General features: G+C 41.5%; 1 protein-coding gene across 1 annotated transcript; it reads left to right on the top strand.

The window, feature by feature from the left end:
• The first annotated feature begins 14,650 nt into the window (after positions 1-14,650).
• On the top strand, positions 14,651-15,583 carry LOC103014605 (olfactory receptor 2T27-like). The gene has a single exon (XM_007169947.2). It carries the CDS (start codon positions 14,705-14,707, stop codon positions 15,581-15,583), a length of 879 nt encoding a protein of 292 aa, XP_007170009.2. The 5' UTR covers positions 14,651-14,704.
• Positions 15,584-16,538: the final 955 nt, after the last annotated feature.

Below are 16,538 nucleotides of genomic sequence, written 5' to 3'. Positions count from 1 at the left end.
CCTGCCCCACATTCCAATTATAACTACCATATCCCTCCTTCCCCCAAGCCTGAGTGAGCCAGAGCCCCCTAATCAGCCACTGCTTTAACTCCGTCGTGTCTGGGCAGGAACAGATGCCTGAAGGTTACCTACATGCAGAATTGGGGCCAAAACCAAAGCTGAACCCCAGGAGCTTTGCAAACAAAGAAGAGAAAGGGAAATTTCTCCATGCAGCCTCAGAAGCAGCAGATTAAATCCCCACAATTAACTTAATGTACCTTGCATCTGTGGAATACCTTAATAGACAACGAATGAACCCAAAATTGAGGCAGTGGACTTTGAGAACAACTGTAGAATTTGGGTTTGCTGTCTGCAACTGACTTGTTTCTGATTTTTATGTTTATCTTAGTATAGTTTTTAGCACTTGTTATCATTGGTGGATTTGTTTATTGGTTTGGTTGCTCTCTTTTTTTAAATTATTACTTTTTAATTTTTTTATTTTAATAATTTTATATTTTATTTATTATTATTTTTCCTTTCTATTTTTCTCCCTTTTCTTCTGAGCCATGTGGCTGACACAGTCTTGGTGCTCCAGCCGGCTCTCAGGCCTGCACCTCTGATGTGGGAGAGCAGAGTTCAGGACATTAGACCACCAGAGAACTCCTGGCCCCCATGTAATATCAATCAGCGACAGCTCTCCCAGAGATATCCGTCTCAATGTTAAGACCCAGCTCCACCCAACGGCCAGCAAGCTCCAGTGCTGGATGCCCCATGCCAAACAACTAGCAAGACAGGAACACAACCCCACCAATTAGAAGAGAGGGTGCCTAATATCATACTAAGTTCACAGACATCCCAAAACACACCACCAGACGCAGCCCTGCCTACCAGAAAGGTAAGATCCAGCCTGACCCACCAGAACACAGACACTGGTCCCCTCCACCAGAAAGCCTAAACAAGCCACTGAACCAACTCTCCTCACTGGGGGCAAACAGCAAAAACAACTGGAACTACAAACCTGCAGCCTGAAAAAAGGAGACCCCCAAAAAAGCAAGTTAAGCAAAATGAGAAGACAGAGAATATGCAGCAGATTAAGGAGCAAGGTAAAAACCCACCAGACCAAACAAATGAAGAGGAAATATGCAGTCTACCTGAAAAAGAATTCAAAGTAATGATAGTAAAGATGACCCAAAACCTTGGAAATAGAATGTAGTGAATACAAGAAACCTTAACAAGGACCGAAAAGAACTAAAGAGCAAACAATCAATGATGAACAACACAAGAAATGAAATCTAAAATTATCTAGAAGGATTCAATAGCAGAATAACGGAGGCAGAAGAATGGACAAGCAACCTGGAAGATAAAATATTGGAAATAACTACCACAGAGCAGAATAAAGAAAAAAAGAATGAAAAGAATTGAGGACAGTCTCAGTGAGACTTCTGGGAAAAGACCTACAATAACAAATGCAAAACAATTAAGAAAATGGTAAAAGGAACACACAAATCGATAATTACCTTAAATGTAAATGGGTTAAATGCTCCAACCAAAAGACATAGACTGGCTGAATGGATACAAAACAAGACCCATATATATGCTGTCTACAAGAGACCCACTTCAGACCTAGGGACACATACAGACTGAAAGTGAGGGGATGGAAAAAGATATTCCATGCAAAGGGAAATCAAAAGAAAGCTGGAGTAGCAATTCTCATATCAGATAAAATAGACTTTAAAATAAAGACTATTACAAGAGACAAAAAAGGACACTACATAATGATCAAGGGCTCAATCCAAGAAGAAGATAAAACAATTGTAAATATTTATGCACCCAACACAGGATCACCTCAATACATAAGGCAAAGGCTAACTGCTGTAAAAGGGGAAGTTGACAGTAACACAATAATAGTAGGGGACTTTAACACCCCACTTTCACCAATGGAGAGATCATCCAAAATGAAAATTATTAAGGAACACAAGCTTTAAATGACACACTAAAAGAGATGGACTTAATTGATATTTATAGGACAGTCCATTCAAAAACAACAGAATACACTTTCTTCTCAAGTGCTCATGGAACATTCTACAGGATAGATCATACCTTGGGACACAAGTCAACCCTTGGTTAATTTAAGAAAATTGAAATCATATCAAGTATCTTTTCCGACCACAATGCTATGAGACAAGATATCAATTACAGGAAAGAAACTGTGAAAAATACAAACACGTAGAGGCTAAACAATACGTTACTAATTAATGAAGAGATCACAGAAGAAATAAAAGAGGAAATCATAAAATACCTAGAAACAAATGACAATGAAAACACGGCCACCAAAAACCTATGGGTTGCAGCAAAAGCAGTTCTAAGAGGGAAGTTTAGAGCAACTAAATGCTACCTCAGGAAAAAGAAAAATCTCAAATAAACAATCTAACCTTACACCTAAAGCAACTAAAGAAGAACAAAATAACTCAAAGTTAGCAGAAGGAAAGAAATCTTAAAGATCAGATGAGAAATAAATGAAAGAGAAATGAAGGAAACAAGAGCAAAGATCAATAAAACTAAAAGCGGGATATTTGAGAAGATAAACAAAAATTATAAACCACTAGCCAGACTCATTAAGAAAAAAAGGTAGAAGACTCAAATCAACAGAATTAGAAATGAGAAAGGAGAAGAAACAACTGACCCTGCAGAAATACAAAGCATCATGAGAGATTACTACAAGCAAATATATGCTATAAAAATGGACAACCTGGAATAAATGGACATATTCTTAGAAAAGCACAGCCTTCCGAGACTGAACCAGGAAGAAATAGAAAATATGAAGAGACCAATCACAAGCACTGAAATTGAAACTGTGATTAAAAATCTTCCAACAAACAAAAGCCCAGGACCAGGTGGTTTCCCAGGCGAATTCTATCAAACATTTTCAGAAGAGCTAACACCTATCCTTCTCAAACTCTTCCAAAATATAGCAGAGGGAGGAACACTCCCAAACTCATTCTATGAGGCCACAATCACCCTGATACCAAAACCAGACAAAGTTGTCACAACGAAAGAAAACTACAGACCAATATCACTGATGAACATAGATGCAAAAATCCTCAACAAAAGACTAGCAAACAGAATCCAACAGCACATTTAAAGGATCATACACCATGATCAAGTGGGGTTTATCCCAGGCATGCAAGGATTCTTCAATATATACAAATCAATCAGTGTGATACACCATATTAACAAATTGAAGGATAAAAACCATATGATAATCTCAGTAGATGCAGAAAAAGCTTTCGACAAAATTCAGCACCCATTTATGATAAAAACTCTCCAGAAAGTAGGCATAGAGGGAACTTACCTCAACATAATAAAGGCCATATATGACAAAACCTCAGCCAACATCGTTTCCAGTGGTGAAAAACTGAAAGCATTTCCACTAAGATAAGGAACAAGACAAGGATATCCACTCTCGCCACTCTTATTCAACATAGTTTTGGAAGTCCTAGCCACAGTAATCAGAGAAGAAAGAGAAATAAAAGGAGTACAAATTGGAAAATAAGTAAAACTGTCACTGTTTGCCAATGACATGATACTATACATAGAAAATCCTAAAGATGCCAACAGAAAACTACTAGAACTAATCAATGAATTTGGTAAGGTTGCAGGATACAAAATTAATGCATAGAAATCTCTGGCATTCTTATACACCAACAAGAAAAAGTCAGAAAGAGAAATTAAGGAAACACTCCCATTTACCATTGCAACAAAAGGAATAAAATAACTAGGAATAAACCTGCCTAAGGAGGTGAAAGACTTGTACTCAGAAAACTATAAAACACTGATGAAAGAAATCAAAGATCACATAAACAGATGGAGAAATATAGCATGTTCTTGGGTTTGTAGAATCAATATTGTGAAAATGACTATACTACCCAGAGCAATCTACAGATTCAGTGCAATCCCTATCAAACTATGAATGACATTCTTCACAGAATTAGAACAAAAATTTTACAATTCATATGGAAACACAAAAGACCCTGAATAGCCAAAGCAATCTTGAGAAAGAAAAAAGGAGTTGGAGGAATCAGGCTCCCCAACTTCAAACTATACCACAAAGCTACAGTAATCAAGACAGTATGATACTGGCACAAAAACAGAAATATAGATCAATGGTACAGGTTAGAACGCCCAGAGATAAACCCACGCACATATGGGCACCTAATTTATGACAAAGGAGGCAAGAACATACAATGGAGAAAAGACAGCCTCTTCAATAAGTGGTGCTGGGAAAACTGGACAGCTACGTTTAAAAGAATGAAATTAGAACACTTCCTAACACCATACGCAAAAATAAACACCGAATGGATTAAAGACTTAAATGTAAGACCAGACACTATAATACTCTTAGAGGAAAACATAGGAAAAACACTCTTTGACATAAACCACAGCAAGATCTTTTTTGACCCACCTCCTAGTAAAAACAAAAATAAACATAAAAACAGAAATAAAAATAAATGGCACTTAATTAAATTTAAAAGGTTTTGCACAGCAAAGGAAACCATAAACAAGAAAGACAACCCTCAGAATGGGAGAAAATATTTGCAAACGAAACAACAAATAAAGGATTTATCTCCAAAATATATAAACAGCTTATGGAGCTCAATATCAAAAAAACGAACAATCCAGTTAAAAAAAGGACAAAACTCCTAAATAGATATTTCACCAAGGAAGACATACAGATGGCCAAGAGGTGCATGAAAAGATGCTCAACATCACTAATTATTAGAGGAATGCAGATCAAAACTACAATGAGGTATCACCTCACACCAGTCAGAATGGCCATTTTCAAAAATTCTAGAAACAATAAATGCTGGAAAGGGTGTGGAGAAAAGGGAACCCTCTTGCACTGTTGGTGGGAATGTAAATTGATACAGTCACTATGGAGAACATATGGAGGTTCCTTAAAAAACTAAAAATAGAAAAAAAAAAAAAACTAAAAATAGAACTACCATACGACCCAGCAATCCCACTACTGGGCATGTACCCTGAGAAAACCATAATTCAAAAAGAGTCATGTACCACAATGTTCATTGCAGCTCTATTTACAATAGCCAGGACATGGAAGCAACCTAAGTGTCCATCGACAGATGAATGGATAAAGAAGATGTGGCACAGATGTACAATGGAATATTACTCAGCCATAAAAAGAAATGAAATGGAATTTTTTGTAGTGAGGTGGATGGACCTAGAATCTGTCATACAGAGTGAAGTAAGTCAGAAAGCGAAAAACAAATACCGTATGCTAACACATATATATGGAATCAAAAAAAAAAAAGGTACTGATGAACGTAGTTGCAGGGCAGGAATAAAGAGGTAGACATAGAAAACGGACTTGAGGACAAGGGGTGGGAGGGAGAAGCTGGAGTGATGTGAGAGTAGCATCGACATATATACACTACCGAAAGTAAAATAGTTGGCTGGTGAGAAGCAGCAGCATAGCACAGGGAGATCAGCTCAGTGCTTTGCAATGACCTAGAGGGGTGGGATAGGGAGAAGAGGAGGGAAGCTCAAGAGGGAGGGGATATGGGGACATTTATATGCATATGGCTGATTCGCTTTGTTGTGCAACAGAAACTAACACTGTATTGTGAAGCAATCATACTCCAATAAGGATCTATTTTTTTTAAAAAAAGGTACATGTATGTACCTTTTCCCTATGACCCAGCAATTCACTTCTACAGAAATAAAAACATGTCCACAAAAAGAAAAAAAAAAAAAAGCCAATAGCACTTTAAATATAAAAGGAAATGTGACAGTGGGGCTGAACAAAAGGCCACATTCTTTTAAAAAAGGAAACTCCTATTATTCTACTTTCCACTTAAAAGCAACTTGGCTCAAGTGTGCAGAGATGCAATAGTTTCTGGTTGTACTTTTTCTGATAGAACAGTACAGCAGTGGTCAGTGAACCACAGAAGGCACCCTGACCGGGTTGATAAGGAAGAGAGGTTCTTTCTCCCTGGCATTCGGGTTACATACTTTTTAGGACTATTTGAGCACTTGGAACCTTCAGGGAAGGCGAGCATCTAGATATATAAATGTTAAAAAAGAAACAAGATGGTTGCCATCAGATATTGTAGGATAAAAAGCTGTTCCATAAGCCCCTGCCAGCTCTATGGTTCAAAAGTCCAACATTGCATCAAGACATGGTCAGTGGCCAATAAACACTTGTTGAATGAGTAAAAGTAAGAACAAATGCATAAAAACTCTGCAGCAACAAAATAAGTTTAGATTTGGTTAAAATATGAATAACCTTAGCAGAATTGGGAACGATTGATTACCCCAAGCTCAGTGCTCCTGGACAAGATGCTTTCCTTTTGGAGTCTCAATTTCAACTTCTGCAAAATAGGATACTAGTATTCAGCTCACTTCATTTTGCTTTGATTGAGATTATAAATTCTGGAAGCACAGCAATCTTGTCTCTGTGATCTCCACATTCAGCTGTTAGCAACAAATGTTTGACACATGCACAGCTGCCTAAAGAAAAAATGAAGTAATCAAATAATGAGATATTAGATATAGATCATATTTTGTAACTTTTATATTATTCAGAGATAGGCTATTGGTTGGAAAACAATCAAACATCTGATGAATTTTGTTGAGAAATAACCCAAAGCCATTGTTTTCACTGAAATAACTGGTTGATTCATTCTAAAATGTCAGTTTAATAGACCTGTGTAGACATAACCACCAAACAGCCACATTATGGCAGTCCATGCATGTTAATATGACCTAAATTCCCACATATCCATCTAGGACTGATGAATTACACATAGCACATGCTGGCTGCATGATAGACAAGAAAACTCAGTCTCCACCAAGACCCAGACCTGAGTTCACACCCCAGATCTGCCACCTGCTGGGCAGATGACCTTGAGCACTAAGCTAGTTAACTTTCTGAATTTGTATTTCTTCACGTGTAAAATAACAATCTATTTCCTACTTCATAAAATTATTAACAGGATAATAATAATAATAAAAAATAATGTGTCTAATATGAAATGGGAGATAAGAATAGTTTGCTTCCCATTCTGATTGCTTTCAGAACTAAGGAATAAAAACCCATTAGAACAATAGGACCAAAAAAAGCAGTTATAGCTAAAAGCAACTTCAGGAGATATTTGGGAGAAAGAAAGAAAGGAAGGAAGGAAGGAAGGGAGGAAGGAGGGGGAGGGAGGGAGGATGGGAGGGAGGAAAGAGGGGAAGACGCTTCTCCACATCTCTAATTGCTGACTAGGGAGCAGTTTCCCTCAGACACAGAGATGATCTGTGTTGATCTAACCAACAATTCCCAAGTCTGCCCCACTGTGTTTATAAGGGTTTGAAACAATAGTGCGGGCGGCCTGGAGCCCCTGAAGACACTGCATTATGGCTAAGGAAGTAATTGTGTGTTTTTTTCAGAGAAGCCCCAACTTGTCCAGAAACCAGGAACTTTATCTCAGACCTTGACACTTTCTTTTATTTAGAATTCTTTTCAATATAGATTGTGTCTTCTTTCTGAAGCTAGTTAACTGCCTGCATATAAAATCCCTAGGAAATACTTAGGAGCCAACAAGGAGAGAATTACAGCTCTCAGTTTTGGAAGACATCCTGTCCAACAGCAGGGCCTCAGGTATTCACACAGGTAAGGAATCTGCTCCCCTATTTGTAAAGAATCCCAAAGGATGGAGAGCCACAATCTGCCTCAATCAGCTATTTCAGAAATAAACAGCTTTCTCTGCCAGGACATCCTCCCTGTAATCCATCTCATTCTATATTCATTAATCAGGGGGACTTCGTTCAAGTGCTGGTGGGAGAGGAGAACTAAGAACTGTGGTTAGTCACCCTCCACCTTCTTTTCTCCTGTCTGTAAGAAGTTTCTTTAGATGTTTCCACCTAGGTTTTTAAAAAATCCTTTTTTTAAAATTGAATTATCGTTGATTTACAATATTGTGTTATTTTCAGGTGTACAGCAAAGTGGTTCCGTTATGGAACATTCTCTAAGATAGATCCATCCAGTTTTTATTGGAGCAGAGTTTGTAAATCACTTGGCTCGAGGTTAAAGTCAGTCTATTAACTGGCATTTCTAAAAGTAATTCCTTGAATTTAGGCTGGCATTTGGTGACGAGTCACACATGAAGTTTGCAGCTGTGAGATTTCAGAGAGCAGTCAGAAGGTTGTCAAAACACAATGATGTGGTGCTACAAGTAGTGGCTTTGGGTCAGACTGAGTTTGAACCCCCCGCTCTGGCATCGGCCATCCTCTGAATCTTGGCTTTCTACTCTGTAAAACACAGATAACAATGCCTATGCACAACACATGCATTTAGCACACTGAGCACAATCCCGGCACACAGTAAACTGGTAGGTGGAAATATTAAAACCGTGGGTGTCTAGAGACCGCAGTGCTGAGAAATCCCAACATCATGTTAAACTGTGGAACAAAGAGATGCTTACCTCTCCCCTCACCACCGCTATCCTCTGACCTGTCTCAACACCTGTTTCAACAGGTGCCCAAACTGCTCATTGTCTCCCTGACACTGAGTTCAGCTTTTGGCCACAATTACAGAACATTAAACAAAGCAGAGCTGTGGAAATTTTGTCCATAAGTCAGGCTAATAGCAAGAGGTGGTATAGTGGCAGTTTCTTCCTCATTCAGCCTGAGCCACATCTGTGATAGCCTGATTCCATCCTTGTGTTATAAAGTAAAAACACCTACCAGTGTTTCTGGGTATATCTAACGACCTCAAATACTCATCAGTGAAATTGGCAGTTTGTGCCAACCTGCCCATTGCTTAGGAAACACCTGTTTCCTAAGCATGTCTGGATCCTATAAAACTCAGGCTGAGGTTGTTTTGATGCTCGAAATAGGTGTGAATTTTCACAACTTCAAAAGCATCTCCTTTAGTCAACTGGATGAGCTTTGGTCTATCCCTTTACTTCTGTCATGAGTGGTGGTCTTGTTCATTCACTTAACCACTCAACAGCCTCATTCAGCTGCCACAATATGCACTGCTCATCATTCTGCTCCCTGCAGCATGGAATAGGAATACCTTTATGGAACTTAAGTTTGGGCAAAACTCACCCAGGAAATCAGAGTGACCAAGAGAAAGCTTTCCCAGTCTTGGCACTATGGACATTTTGGGCTAGTTAATTCTCTGTTGGGGGGCTGTCCGGTACACCCCTGTGTTTAGTAGCACCCCTGGCCTCTTCCCACTATACACCATTAGCACCCCTCCCTTTAGTTGTGACGACCAAAAAAATGTCTTCAGACATTGACAAATGTCCCCGGGGTGGGGGTGGGGGGGCAAAATCACCACTGGTTGAGAACATCTGGACTAGAGCAGTGGTTCTCAAACTTTAGCAATCATGAGACCAACTGGAGGACTTGTTAAAACAGACTTCTGAGCTGCCGCCCAGGGTTTCTGATTTGATAGGTCTGGGGTGGGGCCTGAGAATTGGCATTTTAAGCAAGTGGCTGATGCTGCTGATCCAAGGACCACATTTTGGTCTAAGGATATGTGGGTACCAGCATTTGGCATATCTGGCATGTTTGTGAAATCCCTAATTTAGTGGTTTCCAGATTTGTCTGCAGATTAGAACCATCTGATAATCATTTAAACCTTCCAACAATTCAGCCATATCCCAGACCAACTCAATCTCTCCTTCTGGGGATGAGGCACAGGAATCAGTATTTTGAAGCTCCCCAGATAATTCCGATGTGCAGACAGATTTGGGGACTACTGCTCTAAATGCCATTACCTTATCTGTAATTTGGGGCTAAGCAATTTATATCTTCCTAGCATATATGTCCTGTAAGTCTCAAAAGCACAGCTAAATCATGAGCACTGGCCTACATGGAATTGTGCAATCCTTGCATCTGTGGATGATAAAATGGGGCAAATTCAGTTACAAAAGCTTTTCAAGCATGGCATTCTGAAATTGAAAGGAGCACTAGGGACAGGGCAGCAGCTCACACTAATCATGGTAAAGGTGGATGGGTTATATTGTAGAAAGATGGGGCTCTAAGGGAAAAACAGGAAACCTTTAGGCATGCCCTATTGAAAGGAGATGGATTTCAGGCTTCAGCTTTCAGGTTCTCCATGAGGACTCTCCGAGGGACCTGCCCTGGTTTCTGAACCTCAGCCTGGAGCCCAGGAAGTAAAAAAGTCAACAGGAGACTGAGGCTTCACATGGAGACTGCAGACTGGGAAAATGTGAGGTGAGTAGGGGATGAAATCGGAGATGGAGAGATGGGGAAGTAGTTTAGAACTCTTACCTCAACTTATGCAGCCCCATAATTGACAACGGGCAAATCTACAACTTCCCCTCTGTCAAACTGCAAAATTTAAAATCTCTGACAATCTGGAAGATGTTTTTGTTTGCTTTTTTATACCATACTTCTCCAAAAAGTAGATATCTTAAACTGTAAAAACCAATATTATGCTTTACAAAAAAGAAAAATCAGTCCAACTGCAGAGGAATAAAAAAATATATCAGTACAGAAAAATCATAAGAGAGAAAATGAAGACTTGGGCTAGATATAGCCAACGACACAAAATGGTCATTTACATTGAGCATTCCTTTTTTGGTTGTTCGTTGCAGTAATTCTTTAATGCCTGCTGGGTACCAGTTCAGATCTAAGCAAGCTAGAAGATGCAAGAATAGAAAATCATATCCTCTTCTTCCTGGGAACAGTCTCAAAGAAAAGGAATCACCCTAAATAATGATTCTGAGACACACACACACACATGCACACACACATTCACTGCATACACTGCAATGCAGATGTGTGTGTGTCAATACTTAAAAACTGCCATGAGAAGAAAAATAAACAGTGTCAGGACAACCAAAAAAAGCATTTCTGGATGCAGGTGCTCATGCACAACTCCAGAGAGCAGATGTTGAATTCAGATGGCTATGCCAGAGGATGGCCATAGAGGTAATAGTGTTTTGTGGATGTGTGTGTTTCTTTCATCTACTCACCAAACACATCCTACATTGGCCAAGGGCCACAGGGAACCACATTCTGTGGAGAAATATAAAAGAAGGAAAGGACAGAGTCCCTCATCACAGGAAATTTCCAATCTAGATGGGAGATCCCATGTGCAGTAGAAAAGCCCACCCCATCACAACATACAGAGCCCCCTTCAAGGCTTCTGAGAACAAAACCTGTAGAAAGGAAGCCTCCAGGTGGAAGGGACTAGGGGCTCTTTGCAGGTACAAGTGTTGACTGTATGATTATTTTGCAAAACTAATTTTCTTAAGTGAGGAAAGGAAGAGTTCTAACATTTATTGACTACGTATTATGCAAAAGGCACAACCTCAACATTTTTCTTATTCAACATTTGCCATAACCCTGAGAAACAAGCTTCATGACCCATTTTACAGGGAGATAAGCAGAGGCTCAAGGTTATAAAAGCGGTAACAGTCATGCCATTAATAGCAACCAACACTTAAACAGCACATTCCTTCTGCCTGACTGTACCCAAAGAGCACTCTACAGGTATTAACCACTTAATGCTCTCAACAACGTTTGAGATGAGGCGCCTGAGGCCGAGTAACCTGTCCAAGTCACAGGGCTGGGAAATGGTGGAGCTGAGGCTTGAACCCAATCTACCTGACCACAGAGACTAATTCCTTAAGCAGAATGGTTTAAAACTGGGTAAAACCTGCAGCAGACATTCTGCCACATCTGGCTCAAATTATTACAGATTCTATACCTGTGAGCTCTTATTCTTTTTCATTTGCCTTAGAGAAGGAGGAAAGGGAAAGAAAGGTAACTTATGGTGGTGTTCTAGTGCTGAGGTTCTCCACTGGGTACAATTTTTTCCTGTTAGAGGACGTTTGGCAATGTCTGCAAACACTTTTGTTTGTCACAACTTGGATTGAATACTTCTGGCATCTAATGGAAGCATCCAAGGTGCTGCTAAATGTCCTGCAATGCACAGGACAGTGTGCCCCCCACCCACAGCAATGATCTATCTTAAAATTTCAATTGGGCCAAGGTTGAGAAAGCCTACTCTAGAACAGTTAGGAGGATTTTGGATCTGGCCTAGAAAATCAAAAATATGTTGACCAAGGCTGACACTGCTCATGGAAAAAAATGGGAATGTTGGACTACGGTCCTTACAGCTGTAAAATCTACTGGTTCTGAGCCAGCAGACACCAAAACAACACAAGCTGTGCCTATAAGTTTTCCAAAACAGGGACAACATAAGGAAATTCTTTTTGGGGGAATATTTTAAATGTACCTGAGAACTTGTTTTTATGCAGGATATGGTGAGATGAACAGATCAGTAGATGATTGCCATTGAAAAGATAGTTTGTTACTCACAGTTCCCAAGAGGAGGAGGAATGTCATACCACACAAGACCACGCAGGAAAAAACTAGGGTTGGTAAGGAGGCAGAAGGAGGTGGGTGTGGGGGAAAGCATAGGTAAAAGCCTTTAATGTGGTTTTTGGGGGGATAATTGGGTGAGACAGGGTAAGCAGCTGAGGAGGTTTAGGGTTAGTTTGAATAATTTTGGTGGGCTTTGGGCTACAAGGGTGGTCTCTCGTTGTCTGGGACCTGGCCCTGTGGTGATCTGGGGCATAAGGATAGTTTCCTGGACAGCAGGAGCCTGGTAAATGGAGGCAGATGGTTTGTTTTCACATCAAAGTCATTTTCCAGGGCAAGTTGTTTACTATCTCTATGAATTGGCTAACCCTAAGAGGGGCATTTCTTCCCTGGTCTGCAAGGAGTCAAGACGACAAAGCATCATAAAACAGAGAAAATAGATGCAGTATGTCATATCTTCACTAAAAGCTCATCTTGAATGTTTGGGTTTAACAGTGTTACCTTCTTGTGCTTAGCTTCAGAGACAGGTTTTGGGAGTAGACCGTGCTACACTCTGGGTGTATTTGATTCATCTCTAAGGGATCTGTGTGCCCAGTGTGAGCAGCCTGGAAAAGGTGGAATTTAAAGCCATGGATAAGAAGGGCCCCATGGCATAGCAGGAAGAGCCAGGACAAGCACTGAGGAGAGGATTTCCCTGTGATCTACTGTGAGACTCAAGGCAAGTCCTGGCTTCAAAGTTCCTTTACACCTTCAACCATGAGATGTGGGCAGTAGGTCTCAACTCAAACCACACATCAGAGTAGCCTGGGAGATTTGGGAAGTACAGGTGCTCAGGGCCCACTCCCAGGGAAGATTCAGGGAAACGGGAAATACATATCTCCATCGATTGTACAGCCCTGCTAGTGATTCTGAAGGACATGCAGATAAAGGCCATAGTCTCTCACATCTCTGACATGCTGTGCCTCTGAAACACTTTGCTGCTCCTCCAGCCCTGTCTCAGTGACCCAGTGGTGTCCACCAGCTCCAACATTCTCCCACATTCTCAACTCATTATAGAACACTGGGCAATTTATTTCTCTTCAATCTCTCCATTTAAGTCACTTGCTATCAAACTCAAGCCCAGAAATACAAACCAGAATTCCAAGCATTCCCTAGGATTTGGGACCCTGGAACCACCAAAGAACCTAGAGGCCTCGAAGGCTCATGGAATTTGCCTGGTGGCAACTCTCCGCAGGCTCTCTTACAGCAGAGCAAGTGGTTGGAGTTTTTCCCATGTCTACACCTTTTAAAACTGCCTTAGGGTGACTTCTTTCCCATCATAGCTTAACTTGACATTTATTGAAACTGACTTTACCTGAATAAATGTAATTCAAGAAGGGAGAACTTTAGGCCCCCAGATCCTTCCTAAGGGAAACATTGAACCTGATTTCCCTACTCCTACCATGAAGTCTACAGATTTATACTTACAATGAGGCCCATTCACTACCAAAAATTTTAAAAGCGATCTTCTTACTAAGATAATAAGACTTAGCTCTAGTGAGACCACTTAAACGAGGTGACAGTTATGAAGATGAGGACAACATACTGCCAGAAACCCATGTAAGAGCAATTACTGCATCTGAGAACAAAGAGTGTGTCTGGGACTCCTGAGGGACAAAGTGACAAGGGAAACAAGGCAAGACACAGGTCTGCTAGCTGATAAAACACACCTTGTCAGCCACAGTCACAGGCTGTCATCTATTTCTAAGAGAAATGCATCACCTGAATCCTCAAGTAAATAAGAATTTTGAACCACATAATTCACATAATGTGTGGATCTAGTCCTCCGATTAAGCATGAGAGTAAATGTTTCATTGAAAAAAAATTTTCCTGTGTGCTTATTTATTTATTTATTGTAAATATTGCTAAGTATGCATATTTTGCAAAACATAAGGTGTTCTAACTTGCTGTGGTTTCTCTTCTAGCTTTTCGAGATAGAAACTTTGATCATTGGTTTTCAGTCTTTCTTCTTTTCTAACATTTGCATTTTGTGTTTTAAGTTCCCCTCTGAGCAGTGCTTTGGCTGCATGCCATGTCTTTTATAGTAGGTTCTCCTTGTGAAATAATGTTAACCCTACAAAAATTTGCAAATATATTAGCAAGAACCCCCACAGCCCCTTAGCCAGCCTCGCCAGTTACTTTCTGCCGTTTTCATCCATCACCTTCTCTCTGACTCGGGTTGGATGCTTCTGAGCCCTTGGTGAGCCAGTTCACTTTTCCTCCCCACAGTGAAGCTCAGCAGGAGGCAGGCAGGGGCTCTTGGAACCACTCCTCCACCACCGGCTTTGTCTTCACCAGCCTTTTTAATGACAGCCGGATGCACTTGTTCCTCTTCAGCATGGTAGTGGTCGTCTACACACTTGCCATGGCCAGCAACGCTGCCATGGTCCTCCTGATCTGGGCAGATGCCCGGCTCCACACGCCCATGTACTTCCTTCTCAGCCAGCTGTCCTTATTGGACATCTTCTTCACCTCAGTCACTGTCCCCAAGATGATAGCAGGCTTCCTCTTTGGATGGATAAGCATCTCGTTTGGAGGCTGTGGGGCACAAATGTTTTTCTTCATGTTCCTGGGGGCCACAGAGTGCATCCTGCTGGCCCTCATGGCCTATGACCGCTACGTGGCCATCTGCAACCCTCTGCGCTACCCGGTGCTCATGTGCCGCCGGACCTGCCTTCTCCTGGTGGCTGCCTCGTGGCTGGGAGGGTCCCTCAACTCCTCCATCCAGACCGCACTGACCCTGCAGTTCCCTTACTGCGGCTCAAGGAAGATCGCGCATTTCTTCTGTGAGGTGCCTTCACTGCTGAGGTTGGCCTGTGCTGACACGGCTATCTATGAGCTGGTGCTCTTTGTGACGGGCGTGGTGGTCCTGCTGGTGCCCATTGCATTCATCACCACCTCCTACGCCCTAATCCTGGCAGCTGTGCTCCAGATGTACTCTGCAGAGGGACGTTGGAAGGCCCTGGCCACCTGCTCCTCCCACTTGGCAGTTGTCAACCTCTTCTATGGGCCCCTTATCTACACCTACATGTTACCTGCATCCTACCACTCTCCTGGTCAGGATGATGTAGTGTCCGTCTTCTATACAGTCTTCACGCCCATGCTGAACCCTGTCATCTACAGCCTCAGGAACAAGGAAGTGACAGGAGCAATGAAGAAGGTCATAGGGAAGTGTGGGGTGAGTAGGACTGCTTAAGACCCAGGAGAGAGGGATCCCCACCTCTAAGATGCGCCTTTGGCTCCAGGAGCCCATAGGAGGATTTCCTTCCCGGATGAGAAGAGGCCCACACCTGCATGTGGAAAAGTGAAAGGGACACTCCCCATTCCCTTCCAGCTCCCACACTTCTCTTCAGAAAGATGTCCAAATGATTCATGTCCACCCACCTTTCCCACCTCAACAAACTCCAGTCTGGCTTCTCCATCTATCCCTTGTCCAAAGCAGCAATCACTCATCATCTCTATGTCACTAAATGTCCAAGGACTTCCCATTCTCTCCAAAGGGCTCCCAAAGCCCTTAATCTCTGGCTCTTTCCTCAAATTTCTCATTTCTCCCTCTCCTCCAGCCACAATAACCCCTTTGCTGTTCCTCAGAATTCCTAGGCGCAATCTTACCTATGGGTCCTTCAAAGCAGAGTTCTCGATGCATGGGCACTTTCCCTCACATTTTTTGCATGGTTTTCTCCTTCACTTCATTTAGGAACTGCTCAAATATGACCTTTTAGAGATGCCTACACTGGCCACCCTGTCCAAAATAGCATTCCCACCCCATCCCACCATCTTTTTCTAACTTTGTTTGTGCACTCTATATTTCTTGTTCTCTTGAGAATGTGCAATTCAGGAGAACAGAGGCTTTGATCTTTAATGCTGTACTCAGTTCCTAGAAGAGTGCCGGGTACACAGAGTCCATCAATAAATACCTGTTGAATGAATGGGTAAACCTAAAGAAGATTTTCTTACCTCATCCCAACAGCGTTGGCACTGTTGCTAGTTCCTCCTTGAAAATCTCTCTTCCCTTGGCAGTGACACCACATTTCTGGATTTCCCCCTACTTCTGGCCCACTCCTTCCCATTAATGTGATGAGTGCCTCAGAACGTGGTGCTTGACCCTTCTCTTCTCAGTGCACACACTCTCTCTCATCACTCTCGTTCAA

The sequence above is a fragment of the Balaenoptera acutorostrata genome, chromosome 2 (assembly GCF_949987535.1).
Source record: "Balaenoptera acutorostrata chromosome 2, mBalAcu1.1, whole genome shotgun sequence".
NCBI classification, from domain to species: Eukaryota; Metazoa; Chordata; class Mammalia; order Artiodactyla; family Balaenopteridae; genus Balaenoptera; species Balaenoptera acutorostrata.
The sequence above is the reverse complement of the archived record's forward strand: the minus strand, read 5'-3'. Positions and strand labels throughout refer to the sequence as shown.

Coding starts and splice junctions, on each gene's coding strand:
- LOC103014605 (XM_007169947.2), top strand. CDS start 14,705: ATGCACTTGTTCCTCTTCAGCATGGTAGTGGTCGTCTACACACTTGCC.